Consider the following 18,605-nt stretch of genomic DNA (forward strand, 5'->3'; position numbering starts at 1 on the left):
GATTTATTGCTGCACTATAAGCTCTGCGGGAGCCAAAAAGACAAAAGCGGCGACTGCGGAGGAGAGTTATTGCTCGTCCGGCTCGATGCAGAGCCCAGCCGGGAAGCTAATGAAGCGGCTAAACAGCAGCCATGTAGGCTCATTCCTCTGGTGGAAAAAAACCCACCACATTACCAGACAAGCATTCAACAGCAAGACACACAACCCTGCGATAACGCAGGCTCTTGTGTGTGTGTGTCTGTGGTGAATCATACAAAACTATCGTTTTCCTGTGTTGCTGCTGGACTTAAACATGTTAACGTTACATTTATAGCTGCAGACACCTTAACACATTGTATTAGCTGTGGGGAAACATATTTATGATTTTGTATTTTGTTCTTACCCCGCAGGAGATTTAGGTGGCACTGCTCTGGACCCCGGCGGTCCCTGGCTCGACTTGGACTGGATGCTCATGGACTCCATCTTGGCCACAGGAGGACCCAGACCTGGGAAACACAGTAACACACCGGGATGTTTTTTTTTTTTTCCTGGCATATCTTTGCAAACTGAACACTTCCCCGGAACATTTGGGTTTAGTGATGCATATATTTTGATTGCTAAATGATTCATCACAACAAAGAGATGAATGGGTTGTCTTCTCTCTGCACGATTCTCATTGGTATGTTCATGTAGTTTGTTTGATTTTGCTGTGTGCAAATAAACTAAATCAAACTCGGCACCTGCAAAGACTTACAAGATTTAAAGATTTGGGTCGGACAGACCAATATGAAAATGAAACACTTCAATGCTTCTTTACTGTGACACATTAACCATATTAAACATATATGTCTTCACTGCAGCAATGGTCCAGTTTAAGAGGGAGGAATGGGTGTGGGGGTCCGTACCTGCAGTTGAAGTGAGTCTCATGGGGGGCACAGGAGGGTGCATGTTGGGGGGGTCCGAGGACGACCTCTGTCGGCCAGTCAGGTCTAAAGAACCGGGCTTCCAGCTGCTCGCCGCTGAAGACGGACCAATCCCCCCGAGGCCAGATAACTGCACTGAGAGAGACAGACGGAGAAAGAGAGAGGTTAAAAAGATGACAAAAGAGACTCAGAGAGAGAGTGCGAGAGAGAGAGAGAGAGAGAGAGAGAGAGAGAGAGAGAGCGAGAGAGAGAGAGCACTGCACTTTGCCAGACCCAGCATCCACTTTAAAAGTCAAGTCGTTTCCATTTGAGTGTAATTGAGAGCGACCGTTATTGGGGAGAGGGAATGTGCAGAGTGCCGAGGCTGCAGCAAGGTGAGGAGGGCAACACAGCTGGTAGTTTCTCCTCTGCACCGCTGGCAGCCCTCCAGACGGCCACTTATGTTGTTACAGACGAGCTGTGGTGAATGTGTCACGATAAATTGGTACGCCTGTACAGTTATAATAAAGTTTTTTTTTGCAGCAGCAGCAGCAGCAGCATGTGCACATCTGTGAAGGGTTTATTATTATTATTTACGTCAAATAACATTTTCTCAACGTTTAATTAATTATCCCAAGACACTTATTTCCAACATAAAAACACATTTTGCCCCTTAGATCTAGGAAGAGTCAGAGTGTCTCTGTGTACTGAGAGACATCTGTGGTGATGAAACGGGTACGAAGGCCACTTAGACCTGCACTGTAATTAACATAAAGGTGACACAGGGCAAATTGAGACCACGCCCTCAATGATACTCTAGGTTTTTCCATTAAGGATCTTTTTCATCCACATAAACTTAATTTAGACATAAACTGATGTCCACATACAATCTACATTTGCCATCTTACTGACGTTGCCGTGTCCGAGCTTACCCAGGTTTCTCGGGGGCAGGGGCGGAGCAGAGGTGGCGGCCGACTGAGCTGAGTTGGCATTGAGGATGGTGCCGTAGGTCTCGTTGTTGACCAGGCTGGGCATGTAGGCGCGCTGCTTGTCCTTGGCATCGCGGCTCGCCGAGCCCACACTGGTCTGGAGGTGAGAGTTGCTGCTCGGCGTGTAACAGCTGACCGGGCGCTCGTCTCTGCGATGCGGGCTGGGCTGGAGGGGCAGCGTGATGCCAGAACGTTAGACGCCGTCAGACACGGTTCACCAAATGTCCCTCTCCTAATAAGGCTGTGCAGAAACTATGCTATTAGCTCAGCTCAAATCAAACTACACGTACACAAACCAACTTCCCAGTAAATACTAAATGATTAATGTTCAAGGTACTTGCAAAAAAAATAAAAAAAGAACACAAAGTACTTTCTCTTTTCTCTGCTCTCAATTGAGGGCATGCACACTGAAAAACATTTCCAGTTCCACTGAAATATTAAACTAAAAAGCCACCAAAGGCAATGCAGTTTTGAACAAAACATGCTAAAAAGGATCATACTTTCAGGCGACAACCGTCACAGAAACACAACGTGGTGGAACTGCTTCACATGTCACGTGCATGGATTTTAAATTGTACAAAGGGAATAATATATTCAGCCTTTTATTTTTGGAGGTCAAGATAGTTTCTTTGTTAGTAACAAAAATGTCAATTTGCAGATATACTAGCTCTTCGGGTGGTTTAAGGTTTAAGAGCCACTGAAATGTTCCTTTTCATTACACTTTTCTTTAGAGAAGAAAACAGCACTCCTCCAGCACTTTTCCTCTAGAGTGGGTATATTTATTTACTTTATGATTATTTGTTTCCCGCCTGACAGTGTCGCACTTTGTAAACTCTTCTCCAGCATACCAAAGTGTCTCTCACCTTCTCATCCAGATCTTCATCACTCTCATCCAAGTCTTCATGCTGCAGGCACCATTCATATTCAACATGGACGTGGGCGTTGAATTTCCCTGCCAGCGCTTGGTTCAACTATACACAGAAAATCAAATCCAGACGCATGTAAACAGACAGCTCTGACAGCTCTGAGCATGTCTTTAGGAAATGATGATGCTCGCAAGGCATAAGCCAAGTTTACACAAGGTGAGCTCACCAGCTCTTCACACTGGAGGTGCTTGAGCCTCCGGGCGATATCCAGCGGCGTCTCCCCGGCCTCATTAGCTGGAGCGAAAACAACAGAAACAATCGTTACTGTATCCACATGATGCCGCATGAGCACAAACACACAGCACGTTTTCTACCCTCCCATTTCACTGTGACATGAGTAATGTGTAATTAGACTGTTTCCCACAGTGAACAACTCTCTGGTTTCTCTCTGTCCTCCTTCTCTCTGTAGCCATTATCAGGCTGTTTTGTTGATGTCACAGCGGAGTAGAAAGATAAGTGTTGTGAGAAAGAGTTGCCATGGTCTTTTGGCAGAGCCCGCACCTCTGGGAACTGAATGTGAAAGACTTGAATCAAGGGGGGGGGGTGTAAATGTGTGTGTGAATGTGTGTGTGTGTGTGTGTGTGTGTGTGTCCTGGTCAAGTAAAAGCATTAATAACTCAATGTGAAGTATGAAATGTAAACACTCATTGTGTAAAATGTCCTCTTCCATCACATTTGTATTATAGGTTTAAAAAAAAAAAAAAAAAAAAAGGTTGAATATTCCTACCAATTAGATTATATTCACTTTTTGTAGAAAAAAATAAAATAAAATAAAAAAAAGGACTTGGTACATTTGTGTTATTGTGTATCTTTGGTGAATCTGAACGAACCTTTTAAAACATCAAAGTCCAACACAAACTAACAGATACAGATGCCAGTAGACCAGCAGCGGTAAAATTACAGTTTTTTTGATGACAGAATGACTTAACACACAAACTTGTGATGGATTTATGAATAGATGGTGCAAACAAATCCAGGTGTGAAAAAAAGAAAGCCAGAGAAAAGACGAAGGAACGAGTGGGACAGTAGTCGCATCCCAGCCGTGCTGTTCTCCGATTTGTTCCCTTACCGATCTCTATAGAGGCTTTCCCCCGCAGCAGCAGTTTCAGACACTCGCTGTTGTCGGTCAGGCAGCAGTAGTGCAGCGCCGAGCTGCCTTTGGCCGTCTGCTTGTCCAAATTCAAACTGCAGAGGGAAACAGGCAGAGAGCTTGAAATCCCAACTCAAGAGGAATAAAATGAAGCTTTGCCCCAAAAACAATTGTCAAAAAATGTCTTTTCAAACTGTTGTTTTGCAGTTGTGTAATATCTAAACACTATGTTTATCTTTAAAAAAAAAAGATAATAGAAAATCTAGCTCTATAAAAGTGTAACAATTCCGGTACCATATAATGCAATAGAAAAAACACAATTACATCTGAAGAGAGAATTGAAAAGAAAAAGATAAAGTGGATGATAACTGCTGTCAATAAGGAAATGCATCAAATAAAAAAATTGAGAAGTTTGTTTTATGGAGTTTTCAATGGTTGCTGCGTAGTCCGATGGATAATCAAAACCGCTTTCGATAAACTGCACACTGTAAATAACAAAAAACCAAAGTGAGGTGGCTTTGTTCACCTGTTCTGAGTGAGGAAGTCCACGATGTGAAGAGACGTTCTGTCCACCAGTCTGACCGCCAGATGAAGGGCCGTCTCCCCTTGTTCCTGAAAAAAAAAGAAGAAGTAAACATTTGCACCATTGATTGGATTGTATATATAATGTGAGGTGCATGCAGAGAATCGAGCTGAAGGCCAAGAAGAACGCAAAAGATTCGTATGAGCATAAGCATAAGACTCGACATCACACAGGCTGAATATACTCACGTGTCCGTTGGCCAGAGGGATGGGCTCCATGAGGTCGACTCCCTCGGCGTAGACCTGGATGAGGGAGAAGATGTCCCGGGCCTTCACTGCGTCGCACAACGTGTGGAGCCGCGACGTCGCATCGGGGCACTTCTTCCTCGCGAAACGTTTCTCTGTGTATTTGGCTGTGATGAAGTCTTTCCTCGCCTGCCTGGTTAAACATGTGAAGAGGCAGCTGCTCAGTCACAGCTGCAGCACTTGTGCTCTCTATGTGGCCGGGATGCACCAATCAGAAGCCACTGGTCGTAATTGGTCAATAAACACATTAAATTAGATTTTGGTGATGACCATTTTTCTGATTACCATTTCAGTGCTTGAAGCGTTTCATAATTAGCTTTTAATTTCAAGAAAAAGCAGTCGCATACAAGTCACAAAAAGCATGAAAAACAAAAGTTCCACTCTGATAACAGCTGAAAACTATAACTTGCTTGTTGTTACTTAATTAAAATTATTCACTTTTCTATTCTTCAATTACAGTACTATAACATATGTTATACTATATTACTACATTTCATATTATATATTTTTTCCAATACTATTATACTGAACTACACTATGCTATATTCCGTTAATATGGTCCACAGTTATTAGTTACCGACTATATTACATTTCTATATGAATACAGACAAACACTAAGTATCATTACTTAATCATATGATATCTCATACTAATCACACCACAGTCCCTCTTGCCTTGTAATTTGAGCTTTAATTGCTATTGTAAAGTTTACATTTGTATTTCTAGTCATATTTGTAGGATTATTTATGTTTGACTTATTCCTCATTTCATGCCGTACTGAACTGGTAATCAATCACAGACTTGTGTGAGGGCGAGATGGATGGGTGACTTACATGTCACTGCTCGGGTTGGGTTTCACCACATTTTCAGAACTTAAACAAGCCTCCATGATTTCATTAAAGCCTGCATTCCCCACATTCTTGGCCAGCTGTAGAGCACACACACAGACACACATATTGACACTACAGTACACTACACTTCACTGTAGATATTTTCTGCACCACATGCATTACAGTAGAAGTTGTCACCTTTGCAATCAATATGTGATTCAGAGACAGTGATTTACCAAGAGCTCGGAGGTGCTGAGTACGTCCAGAGTGAGGGACTGGATCCTGGAGTAGTGGACGCCAAGCTCCCTGTGGATTCCTGAACATTCAATACAGGTGAGGATGCCCAGGTTGGTGGACAGCCACGTCGGGTCTGAGAAAGACAAAAGGAAAATTGACAAGAGAATGGCGCGTTGATGAGGTAAACGACGCGTGCGGGGGAAAGAGCAAGGAATGAAGACGAGTGCCACGCTGTCCTTGGGCAAAAACCAGTAACGCTAAAGTAATTTCTGCAGCATGTGAGCAAACTTTGATGTTTTCCTTTGAAAAGCTGTGTGCTCTGGAAACTGAATAGCTGCCTGAAGGGCTTTTTACCATCTCACAGCACACAATGTCAGAGGAAAGTGACCACCCTGACGTGCAACTAGGTCTGGCCTAGATCCTCGGTGTATGCGTGTAAGCCATGCATGTAAAAGTATATAGACATGTGTCTGCAGGAGGACATTTCATGGGATTTGAGAAAAATGATTGGGTGGCTCCATGTATTAGAGGAAAAACTGGGACAGAGTATCTTCAGAAAGAAAGTCCTGCATTTTCCAAGCCGGGCATTTATCATCCCAAGAACATACCAGTCTGGTAGCTCATAACTCTGCCGACACGTCACTCTAACACTCCCAAAACATACCATACATTTTAGTCTGAATACCCATCTTCCAGGCAGACAATCCATGCTTCAAATATTATGTAAAGTGGACATGTGGTTGGCTTTATGTTCCTCCAAAGTAAGGAAGTCAAAAGAAAAAAATAAGGATTAGCTAAGATTTTAGAATCAATAACTCATTTAATTTATGACTCCATTCCCGGGATTTGTAGCCATAAATGAAAATGGATTTTAACCTCAGAACTGTGAATAATTACTGGTAGATTCTCTTTGTCGGGAGATTTACATCATCAATTACTTTACCGCTGCTGTGTGTGAAATGTACACGAGAACGCTCTCAATTTAGAAAATGCATTATATTGTTCCAGCGGCTGCAGGACGGCTACAGATATTAAATCAACTGAAAAGGACAGGATCCTCACCACGAACTGATGTGGGCAAAAATATGTATCTATCAAAATGTATCTTAATGACATCATTGCAAAACCTCATATGTCACAGTGCCGCATACAGTCGTGTTATCATAATTACTGCATCTTAACGTTGGAATATAGCAGTTTCACCATAGTGTTGCTGAGGTTTGGGAGACGTACATCATCTTTAGTATGTGAATACAAAGGCTCACATTATCATGGAGTTCCTGTGTAAAACAATCAGTTAAAATCATACAATTAGTTTGCCACTCACTGGGCGCTCCGCAGTCGCAGCACACGTCGTTTCCCGTCATTCTCTTGACCTCTCCCAGGATCGCTTTGGTCAACTCCTGGACGATGTTGTTCTCGCCGACATGCTGGTCCCCTTTGAAGGCCTGATTCAGCGCCTCCTCCTTACTGTTCTGCAGCACCGAGATCCAGCTGGAGGGAGGAGGAGAGAGTGACAATTAGAATGATGACGGAGAAGTAGAGGGAGAAGAAGGTGAGAGTAGGTTGAGAGGTGGAGACGAGAGGCAGGAAGCAGAAAGAAATGTGAGGAAAAGGACGAGGGTGATAAAAAGGGGAGTGAAGACGGGAGTTAACAGCAGTTAACAGTCAGGAGGTGGACGGTAAAGACAAGGACAGGCGTCTGACTGGGTGTGAGGTAGGAAGTGTGTGGAAAGTGCCCGAGGTGGTAAACAGGATGCATTTTGGACACAGACACACACACACACACATGTACACACGCACACACATGCACACACACACACCCGCACACGGAAGGAAGGAACAGGCACTTACATCTGACAGTCCTGGTCGTCCTCGGCCTGAAAGTGATACGTTCTGTCGTCTGAAACAGAGAAAGTGGGAGAGAGGAGAGACCGTGAATCAAAGAGCGGTGGAGACAGGAAGAAGCTCAGAGCGACTCCCTGCAGAGGACATTAAAGTATCAGCTCAAACAGACGCTGAACTGTTGAACCACTAAAAACTCTGATTTCTGTCTTCAGGTGTGAATCACTCCATTACAACCAGGGAGAACTTTCTTACACCCGAGACAGAAGAAGAGGAGCAGAGGAAGAGGAGCAGAGACGGCCTTCCTCTTCCAGGACAGACAAATATAAAAGATGTCTTGTGTAGACGATAAGCAACACAATAAAAAGATCATACATGATATATATAATATGATTCATTGTGTACAGCTTATTAAATGTTGTTACTTAACTTCATTTATTTGACATCATTATAAATTCATTTGCAGACATATTATTGATTAATGTCAAGAGTGAATAGTGAAATCACAGTTCCTCAGGCAGTAAAAGTAAAGTAGTTGTAAATACATTTTCTGTCAATTGACAAAAACCTTTTGTTCACTGTTTGCTGCTAAATACTAGATTGAGATGTGCTGGATGTGTTAATAAAGATATTTAAGAGCTGGCTTATCTTTGGGTTGCTGCTGCTTTCTAAATAGAAACACATTTATGAATCCACACTGCTGACCAACAAATCTTGAACGGCTGCTGGAGAGCAGCAGATACAGATGAGGAAGAGAGAGAGAGAAAAAAGGCAACGATAAAACAGGAGTGCCGAACATACGGGATATGAGATCGAAGCTTCTCTTCTCTTCTGGGTTGTGTTTCACCTGACAGGTGAGCAGGTTGAGTTTAGCTGGCGGCCGGTTAGCCTGACAGAGAGAGACAGAGAGAGAAAGAGAGACAGAGAGAGAGAGCGAGAGAGAGAGAGAGAGAGAGAGAGAGAGAGAGAGAGAGAGAGAGGGAGACACAGAGAGAGTTAAAGAACAGAGAGGAACAACAACAATATAAATGAGCCAGAGTGTTGTGTTTAACCATATCTGACTGTTGTTGCAGCCAAATGAAACATGTGATAAGCAGCTTCGTGTAAGATGAGCTGCGTCAGTGAGAGGAAGCGACCGGGCCGGAGCTAAATCTTTATGTGGGAACAGAAGTTCAGGCTGAGGCAGCGATGTGAGGAGAATGTCAACTTGTGAACCCGGCCTGCTGCTTTCTGTTAATATATTCATGGTTCATGGGTGAAGAAAGGACCGTCTGAGCAGAACGACACTGTAATGTGTGTGACTAAAGCAAGTATGTATGGGAAAATGTGTGAGTGCATCTTAAGTGTGCATTTGAAAATAAATAAAAAGCAAAACACATGGATCCTCGTTGTTTTCTTACTGTGCCGTGTGAGATGGTGAGGTAGCCGTTCTTCGCTGTGCACTTTCTCTTCTGCCACACTTTCCTCAGGCTGTGGCACACAGAAGACGTTCATTTGTTAGTCAAATAGACTCTGAAGTCAAAGAGCGGAGGCTTGCAACGTGATCACGTCACATATTTCATTATAATGCAGAATACAGGCATTAGTTATGACACCGAGTGAAATCAAATATATAAAGAGCCAAAAACACCAGCTTCTCCAACGAGAGGACTTGTTGCTTTTCTGTGTTCTAAGGAACGGGAAATTCTGATGGGCATTTTTTTTTTCTTACTAATTTGAGTAATTTGAGTAATTTTAAAGATTCAATCCAATTAATAGATAACGTGAGAAAACATGTTAGATCAGGTAATCACCGGTTCAAATCTTAGTTTCGCTTGTTGACATTACACAATTTACTCCGACAACTATTATGAATAGCAATCTTTTTATTCTAAATGTAATCTTTTCATTTACTTTGTTCTCCGAGATACAAACTAAACTAATCACATGCAATAACATAAAATCGCAAATCTGTATTTTATGAGGAAAAAGAGCAAAGAACAACCAAAAATATAAGAAATACTAACAAATTAAAAAGGTAGATGAAAGCTGATTGCGATGAAGTAAAAGAGTAGAGGTTATCAGAATACTTCTACCTACTCCGCTTATCTACAGAATAATAGGATTTATTTCACCTCCAGTACCTCAACTGATCTTTTAAAGAGATTTCAAACGCTCACCCGTCACTCTTCTTGAAAAGGTAGCCGCTGCGCTCCGTGCCGTGCTCCTTGTTGCCCCGTGGTTGGTGCAGGCTGTAGGTGGTGCTCTGCCGCACCTGTGATTCCTGGAAAAACACACACAAACAAACAAAGCCAAGAAATCAGAGCCTTTAAACAAATATATTTTTAAAAAAGCAGACATTGCATGGGGGATTAGCAGATTCAAATTGCAGTCAAGTGGGTGCCACTGAAGCGTTAAATGGCTCAGATTCATGCTTCAGAGTCTCCTGCTCCTCTGAGAATTTGGAAGCGAGTATGAACAACAATATAGGATTGCTGCTGTGAGCCTGAATGCTTTTGTACACATGGGAATAAGAAAACAAGAGGAGCTTTTACGCCTCTGAATTAGAATCTGCAAGAGTACATGGACAAAAGCAGCCATTTTGTTCTCATATGATCCTCTGAAAAGATCAAAAGATGAATCACCTTTAAATTACATGCCTGGATGCAGTTTTAACCATAAATAGAAAACAATTAAGTTGTTTTTTCCCCAAAAGATATTCATGTTTAACTGCCAAAAAAGGACCAAACAGAGGCCAAGTTTTTGTATGAGTGATGTCATCTTTGGTCTGGAAACACTACGGGAAACAGAGAGGACGACTTCTGAAGGCAGGCGCTGAAGGGACTTTAACGACTTTATTGGTGTGTGCCGTTATCAGCAGACGAACACACACAGCCAACAGGAAAACCTTGAAGAAGCAGGAATGCAGCTCCAGCTTTTCTCATTGAAAAGTCATTTTAAATCAAATAAAAAGCACTGAAATAAATCAAAGCACTAAACATGACAATGACATATTTGAACAAATAGAAATGCTGCTGTAAAAGAACATACAACATTTTTACATGAATCTAGCACTACAACTGAAGCAACACCTCAATAAAAACAAGACGCAAACAACCACAGACATGTTTTTTTTCCTGTTCTTTTCTTTTTTCAAGAAATCCACTTACTCTCCTGGACTTGTTTCACAAAAGACAGAGGCAGCGAAGGAAAGAAGAAAACAAGCATCAGGTGAGACCGGCAGCCTGCAGCATATTTAATGATCTCTATACGCAGGACCAGGGTCACATAAAGATCATGTCCACTTACTGGGTGGTGGTGAGAAAATGGATGATAACAATGCACGTGTGATCCAGAGAGAAACTGAGGCGGTATTAGAAATTTCCCTTTAAAACAGCTGATATGAGAACGTGTGGAAACAACTTTATAGTCCGATGTAAGGATTGTCCAGATGAAATCTAATCTGATTCAAGAGCAGATATACAGGAACTAAGGAGATTATATTGTGATATTTCACTGACATTGAAAGGCCACAGAGGACCTTCAGCGCTCACCTCTTTCTGCTCCACCTGCAGCGCCGTCTTGAGGACGTCTCGTAACTGAGTCAGCTGCTTTCTCTCCTCATCCTGCACCTGCTTTATCTGTCATGGAGGGAAATATCGAGAAAACAGGAGAGGCAGAGCAAGAGGAGGAACACATGATGATGTTAATATGATATAAATGTCAAGTGAAAGGAAAGAAGACACCGGAGCAGTTGGTTTTCTCACCGTGTGCAGATCTGTGGCCAGTTTTTCTATGGATGGTTTCAGGTTGTCCACAGCTTTCAGACCATCCTGGAAGAAACTGAACAGGAAGCACGTGAAGTTAACAACGCACAAACACACCAGCACTGGAGCGCAGCCGCAAAATGGGTCTGCATTTATATGTGAGAGCCGTATGTTGTATAAACTGGCATTATTCAGGCTGAATGACAACATTGCATCATAACAAATCAAAGGCAAATCTGTCTGTCTTACTTGCACTGTGCGTGGAAGTACTTGATGAGGTTCTGCAGCAGGTCCACACCTTTCTTGATTTTGATCTCATTGACTTTCAGAAGATACTGTAAACACATTTAATACAGATTTAGTCAGACAGCGGGAAGTTCAGTCAGAGTAAAAAACTACTCAGACCACCTCAAACACGAACATCCCTTTCATCTCACAGCCAGGAGCTTCAAAGTAAAAGTCGTCATCTCTCAACTCAAGCTTCATTTAAGTAAAACATCAAAGAGGTCGATCTGAATCTGACTTCCAAAAGGCTTTAAACCCATTCTGAAATATACAACCTTTACCTGAGTCTGACAGATCTTTGCTGGAACTAGTCAGTCAAAAAAATATTATTTTCACAACCCACTACTTCCTGTTCAATGCAATTTCTGAAAGTAGGAGTTCCATTTTTTTACGTTTTACACTGCATATTCAATTTTACAATTAAACTTTCAGTATGAAAGACTTGTTGAGCTAAGACATTTTAAAGAAAGTGTGATGACATTGTTAGTTATTAGTCGACTAACCTCACACATCTGCAGCTGGAAGAATCTCCTCTCCTTCTCCATCTCCTCAGCAATTTCTGCCCCACTGATTTCCGTCCTGATCATCCCGTGCTGCCTCGCGTGCTCCTTCTTCTCCTTCTCTATCTTGGTGCTGGTAGGAAGTGACATCACAGGGGTCAAAGAGTACACCTCACATCCAAGACACCATAAACATGGGGGGCATTGTGTAAAATCAGCCCTATTGCTTTCCTGCAGATGACAGGCTGCCCGATAAGTCTGTGCTTTCTACTGCTTATCGGCTAGCGATGGTTAGCTTTAGCTATGAGGTTAGAAATGGCGGAGTTGGAAGGTTTATGGTGCTACAGTGAGTTTGATGCATCTGTTTAGGTTTATTTAAACCATCCGGGTAGTAAGCAAATTAAAAATGAAGACTTGTTTGACCTTCATTTAAGGTCGGTTGTCAGGCAAGGTAACCCTCTGTTATTTCTGTCCCAAACAACAAAGCTAAAGAAATCTTGACAGAAAACAGTCATCGCGTACTTGAGAGTTTAGCATTTCCAGATGTACTGAAATGAACACAATACATTAGCACATCTGGCTAATTGCATTGCTACTAATGAAACAGTTGTGGAAACAAAAGTTCTATGTTGCTGGGATCTTAAATCATCATCATCATCATCATCAAGAAAGGGGTTAAACTGCACTAAGCTCATCAGAGCTTTTGGAAGGTGTCCAAAAAGCACTTGTTTCTTGTCATTTCTCACTGATGATGGCAATTTGACCCGGATCATAAAGCAGAGAAAAATTAGAAAATACATAACTCAGACGTCTTTATTCTCAGAGTTAATATCTGTTCTAATTATTTCTATGCATAGTTGGGTAATTTTAACGTGGAGTTAACATGTGTAGAGATGATTGGGGTTAAGTGTGGGTTTAAGGTTTAAAAAGGAAAAGGCAGAATAAATTGTATTAGTAGTTAAAGATTTTGATCACCGTTTCATGCAACAGATTACCTGACAGTCAGTATTCAGGGCTGATATTTCACAAAGACCACAAACTCTGTACACAGCATCTCAAACAGGCAACATACACAACAGAGGGGAGGCACCAGACCATGCAACAGGGCATTCTTTTACATATGCTGTTTTTCTGACAACATATCTTCTACAAAAAGGATGCAGTAGTTTGTTCCCTCTGGGAGAGACGGGACGAGGGCGCCGCTGTCCGTAAGCCTCTCGAGAGCCTTCAGCCTGGTTCATGTGCATCAAGACAGACTTCACTTTCTTCCCTCATGTTCAAATGTGTTATCCATTTGACCGGCGGCTAGGCTCAGTACGACATGTGACGAAGACAAATGCATACAAAAAGGTCATTCCACAACTCAACTTTAAAGAGGGGGAAATCAAATTGGTGGCGCTGCATGAGCATCTTCTGAAACATATTGTTAGAATATAAAACTAACAACTAGTCATAAAGGAATAGGCCACTGAAAGAAGACATTTTCGGGAAATACACAGTATTTGCTGACTTGCCGACAGTTAGAAAAGAACCACATACTGTTGTTTTTACGCTTAGTTTTTTTTAATGTAAGACACAAACAAGATGAAGCATGTTATTAAACATGCTAGTCTGTGCTGATAGGTGGGTTTTGATCATTTAAGGGGAGTTGTTGTCCCCTTTTTTCAGTCTGTATGCTAAGCTAAGCCAACTGTCACCTGGCTGTAGCTTCATATACTGTATAAAAAAGAAAAGCAAGTGGGAGTCATATTCTCATCCAGCTACGGCCAGTATGCAAATAAGTGTTTTCTGAATTGTCAAACTATTCCTTGAGTATTCCTTTTCAACTGCTCCTTTTATTTAATAATTTAAAAGAAAAGGAAGCGAAAGAAAAAATCTTCTGTTATTGCTGTTGCACAATATCTTGACTCATGTGTCATGTGCAGAAAGGCTGTGTAATACGATGCTATGAACAAATGTAACTTTTTTTTTTGTTAGTTTAATGATGTCAACTGTGAGACGAGGTGAGAAAAAGATATTTTCAGTTTCTTTTCTTTTTATGCTTTTCCCCCCAAAAAATAATGCTTTTTTTTTTCCTCCAAGCTTATAGTATTAAACATGGTTGGCAATTAGTTTTGGTTGTATATTTTCCATTACGCCAGTGCGTACAAGTCAAATTTCGCGTCATTATGAGAACAATGTGGGCCTTTGTCAGCACATGAAGTCTCAGCCCCGACAGCGTCACAGCATCATCAGAGCTGCGACTAATAGAGAGACACATGTGAGCCAGGCATGTTGGCAGCCAGCCAAGCTGACAGTTGTTCAACTAATGATCGAGCTGAGAATCCAGTCACTTTCCGTTCTGTCAGTTCAGGAAGTACTTCCCCTCCCGTTAGGAAATAAAGATGGAAGAATCTGGAGTTTTTGAAGACACATTCTGCGTTCACATTGAGAAAAGATGTGCCCGATTTCAGTAATTGTTAGTTATTTAATAAATAACTTCCTGAATTAACGTCCTTCAAAGTGAAACGACACCCAACCTAAAGACTGAAAGCAGAATTTAAACTTGGGTGTCATGTGAAAGAGCTTTGAAAATCAAATTAGGGAATCAGAAATCAACGCTGTGTTGAGACAAAAGTATTGATCTTTTTTGTGTCTGAGCATATAATAACAGCAGACAGATCAGAGAAGACCAGAGGATCATTGATGAAGAGGAGCGGCAAGATACATAGTGGTATTTGGGTGGTTTTCCAATCAAGCAGAAAACTGGACTTTATTGATGGAGAACAGAAGACATCAATAGAGTCAAATCATAAGAATAAGTTGGGACAGTCAGCAGCAGTCGCATAGCATCCGGCTGAACTCTCAATGTCAGTACAAAGCCAGCACTGTCCGACCGAGAGAAGATGTATTACCCTTTCAGTAAAGAATGTCCTTTGCAGCTTGTAAGATATATGAAAGTGCTATAAAAAAAAGTCATGTGTTCTGTGCGTGCACAGTCACAATGGTGTGAAGGTGGGAATGGTGTCTGGGTGGGAAGGTGGAGAGGTGATGGTTATTCGCATTATAGAGGATGTGTTGACAGGTCATCTCAGAGGGTTAGAGGGGGAAAGCGGTTAGTCAAGACACACAGACACACACGACACGAAGTTAAGATATAGTTTGATCTGCTGAACTGATGAATTCAAACTAATGATGACTGGGTAATGTTGCACAATGTTAACCAATCGACTAACAAACTGGTTCTATTAATCAAAGGCCGTTGAGTACACACAGTAGGTTTCTCACACACAGTAGGTTTCTTACACTTTTGTTTCGTAGTCCTTCCAGGCTTTGTCAAAAGGCTTTTTCAGATCCTGTGGAAAAACAAGCACAAAGCTTCAATGAATCAACAGAAAATTACTCAACAACATTTTTTGGTATTACTGAAAGCTTTAGAACAGATACTAAATGGAGCATGTTTAAAGACTCCTTTGTCAACTGCTGTTTTCAGAATAAACACAGAACTTTCAATCTCCACCATTTATCAAGAAAAACATTCTAGTTTCACAAACGTGGAGATTTGCTGCTTTTCTCTGTTTTTATATCGCTGCAAAGTGAAAGCCTTTTGAGTTTTAAGATGTCGTTTTATGCTCTGGGAACTTGTCATCATTGTTTTGTACATAATCAAATACACTTAGAAATAACACCAACATAAGGCAAACAGGAATTTCAAAAGATGTCCTGATAATCACTCTCACTGCTTCCCAACTGTCACATTTTCAGAACAAATATCTTTCTTTCTCAACCACTAATGAGCAAAGCTGTGTGTTCGTAGGTGTGTTTCAACACGACGTGACTTATGGTAAGCTGAATCATCCTCCTCACAGCTGTCCCAGCAGGGAGCTGGGCGAGGTAACTGTGGAGTGTTTTTCTGAAGGCAGGAGTGCGGTGAAATTGTTCTTGGCGTTTGTAATGCGATCCTTCTGGTCACGTCGACAACAGGCAACGCCGGCGTCTCATCATCACGGTTGCGCTTTGCAACAGCTGCTTGAGCAACGCGCATGATTAAACACCATCCCTAACCCCGTGCTTCTGATTGAACAGTAATTGTGACAAACAAAAGCAGACATTGACGGGTGCATTTGGCCGAGTCATTCCCTGGAAAACACAATTCGACGAAATGAATTGTTGCCTGAAAGCTGCGCCTGAGCGCCAAGAAAATCTGCTCACCAGCATGCAACAACAACAACAAATAATCAAGAGAATTTTGTCTTTCCAAAAACTACAGTAAGCACCTGCTGCATCCAGGTTTGGACCATATTTAAACCCTGAAGCGGCGCTCATATCTGGCTGACTGTTCATGAATGTGAAAAGCACACATATTCCTGTTCGGCTGGACAGACAGCTTATGGCTTTAGTGCATTGTTAGCGCTCCAGGGAGGACTGTGATTTGGCGGTTGACCTCCACTTCAACAGCAGAGGCTCAACCTGTTAGCCCACAGGATCACAGTCTGGTTCACTGAGCCAAGCCGAGGACCACTCGGCCATTCAGTCAACCAGCTAAAGGGCAGGAACCACCAGAGGAAAGAGAGCATAAAAGACTAGGGGGAAAAAAAAGAAAAGCTGAACACCAAAGTGAAAGAACAAGCCAGGGAAGAAAAAAAAAGCCAAAGCAAATGAGGAAGCCACTGAAAGAATGTACTGTAGGTCAAAAGAGAGCCAGAGAGAAAAAGAGAGGTTGAGCGGAAGGAAATGTCAGAGCCAGAGAGAGGAGAAAATGGTAACAATGGCTAAAAATACCAGAATCAGGGTTTGCTGGGCCGGGAATGGCTGAGCAGACTAGGCCAAGGCACGGGGCAAATGACTCCCAGAGAGACCAGCGAGCTCTTAGCATCCCGATTCCTTGTCTGGCTGAATCCAAAAGGTTGGAGGAGGAATGTCATGTCCTTGACAGGGGCCTCCAGTGGCAAATGTATCACCTCTTCCTACCTACGACCACACATGTCCAGGAATAGACTTCCTGTCACACATTCCTCACACCTTTTTCCCACTGCAGTAATGAATGGACTTAACCTGGTCAGCGCCACGAAAGACAGAGTTTGGTTTGGATCTGGAACACTTATAAAAGGATCAGTTCACCCACATTACAAAAAAGCAAACAAGAAAAAAACTTAGTGGAGGCAGGAAACAAGGACAGCAAACTTCTCAAAACCTGATCAAATAAAACCAACATCTGCGCGGCTAACAGTAAGTGTGCTTTGTTATAAATTAGCTGGAGTGACTGAATCTTAATGTGCTCATTCTGCCGATTTCAAACCCTTGCTTCAGTAACTTTAAATACTACTGATGCCGCTGATGTTTTAGTTGATAGCAGAGTGTGCAAACTAATGAGGAAAATCCTTGATTTGCAATCTGCTCTTATCTAAAATCTGAAACAGTGCGCATGAGAGAGGATGCAGGAACCCAAAGCCCCCCTCCTCACACTCCGTACTTACACAAACACAATGGCAACGATCCACACACTAACTGAATGCTGATAAGCTGATATGACTCATGCTGGGTTAGAATCACAGACTGGTCAGTGAGCGGAGGCCGAGAGGGTCGGCTGCAGGCATGACATCATGCTGACGTCCATTCTGAAAGGTCCGCTGTTAGCAGAAATGTTGCGCGGACTCAGCACTTTCCATTTTCACGCTCGCTGGAGTGTATGCTTAACTTCAGTAAAAACACTACTGGGTCTTCCAGGGACCCAGCCGCTGCCTGTTATGCTAGTGCCGCACTAACTGAGCCGTATCCTGAGTAAAGTGTAATATTTCTGTCAAAGAAACGCTTTTCACAGATATTTATACAGAACACAAATTGCCCTCTGTGGTAAAATGGCCATGGAGTTAGATGAGGTGGAAAATGGTAGACTTGTATCTGAGTAACAGCAGTGACAGGTCGCTAGGTGTTAGTCCTGTAATCACAGAGCCATTAGCGGCGGCCTCCCTCGGGGTTAATACATCGCACTCATTGCTAAAGACGGCACCGGCAGAATATTAAAAAGCTTGACGGGAACAATGGCCACCAGAAAGCCATTAAGTCTGGAGTTGAATAAAACAATAGGACTGGTGGCTAATTTAGCAGCCACACGGCTGCAGTAATTGCAGAGAATTTAAAGATATCAGATTGCTATTTTATGCCTAATATACATAGCATATTCTTAGACATATTTTTGTAGAAATAGCTCATCAATAAAGGTTTAGTGTAGATCAATAAACCTGTAATTATAAATGTGAAATATGGACATTTACTCAGGTTGTATTTTCTTATTATGTCTCACAAAAATCTTGTTTTAAAATGTGAATCCTTCCTGTTTATACAAACATCTCTCAATAGACTCATTTAAATACATTCCCCATTAATGACCTTCACATCAACCCCTTTCCTTCACCCTGCTCTCCTCCCTCCTCTCCCTGCAGTCTAAACAGTCTTTCATGCAGGTCTG

At 42.1% G+C, this 18,605-nt stretch overlaps 1 protein-coding gene across 2 annotated transcripts in view; it reads right to left on the bottom strand.

Moving 5' to 3' along the window:
* Window positions 1-18,605, bottom strand: part of asap2a (ArfGAP with SH3 domain, ankyrin repeat and PH domain 2a) — a 47,367-nt gene that overhangs the window by 4,306 nt on the left and 24,456 nt on the right. The window contains exons 5-25 of one of the 2 annotated variants that reach the window (XM_068580608.1): window positions 15,443-15,492; window positions 15,052-15,078; window positions 12,161-12,290; window positions 11,622-11,707; window positions 11,373-11,448; window positions 11,160-11,246; window positions 9,786-9,889; window positions 9,027-9,096; window positions 8,428-8,515; window positions 7,636-7,684; window positions 7,109-7,275; window positions 5,781-5,914; window positions 5,548-5,642; window positions 4,658-4,847; window positions 4,413-4,498; window positions 3,866-3,981; window positions 2,963-3,030; window positions 2,734-2,841; window positions 1,814-2,036; window positions 885-1,037; window positions 383-485 (exon numbers count right to left, since the gene is read on the bottom strand). In XM_068580608.1, the coding sequence (XP_068436709.1) occupies window positions 383-485; window positions 885-1,037; window positions 1,814-2,036; window positions 2,734-2,841; window positions 2,963-3,030; window positions 3,866-3,981; window positions 4,413-4,498; window positions 4,658-4,847; window positions 5,548-5,642; window positions 5,781-5,914; window positions 7,109-7,275; window positions 7,636-7,684; window positions 8,428-8,515; window positions 9,027-9,096; window positions 9,786-9,889; window positions 11,160-11,246; window positions 11,373-11,448; window positions 11,622-11,707; window positions 12,161-12,290; window positions 15,052-15,078; window positions 15,443-15,492 (2,210 nt within the window). The remainder of the gene's footprint in view (window positions 1-382; window positions 486-884; window positions 1,038-1,813; window positions 2,037-2,733; window positions 2,842-2,962; window positions 3,031-3,865; window positions 3,982-4,412; window positions 4,499-4,657; window positions 4,848-5,547; window positions 5,643-5,780; window positions 5,915-7,108; window positions 7,276-7,635; window positions 7,685-8,427; window positions 8,516-9,026; window positions 9,097-9,785; window positions 9,890-11,159; window positions 11,247-11,372; window positions 11,449-11,621; window positions 11,708-12,160; window positions 12,291-15,051; window positions 15,079-15,442; window positions 15,493-18,605) is intronic. The other variant, XM_068580609.1, reaches the window with a different exon arrangement.

The sequence above is a fragment of the Clinocottus analis genome, unplaced genomic scaffold (assembly GCF_023055335.1).
Source record: "Clinocottus analis isolate CAN_PGR_092001 unplaced genomic scaffold, fCliAna1.0.p SCAF_17, whole genome shotgun sequence".
Classification (NCBI taxonomy): domain Eukaryota; kingdom Metazoa; phylum Chordata; class Actinopteri; order Perciformes; family Cottidae; genus Clinocottus; species Clinocottus analis.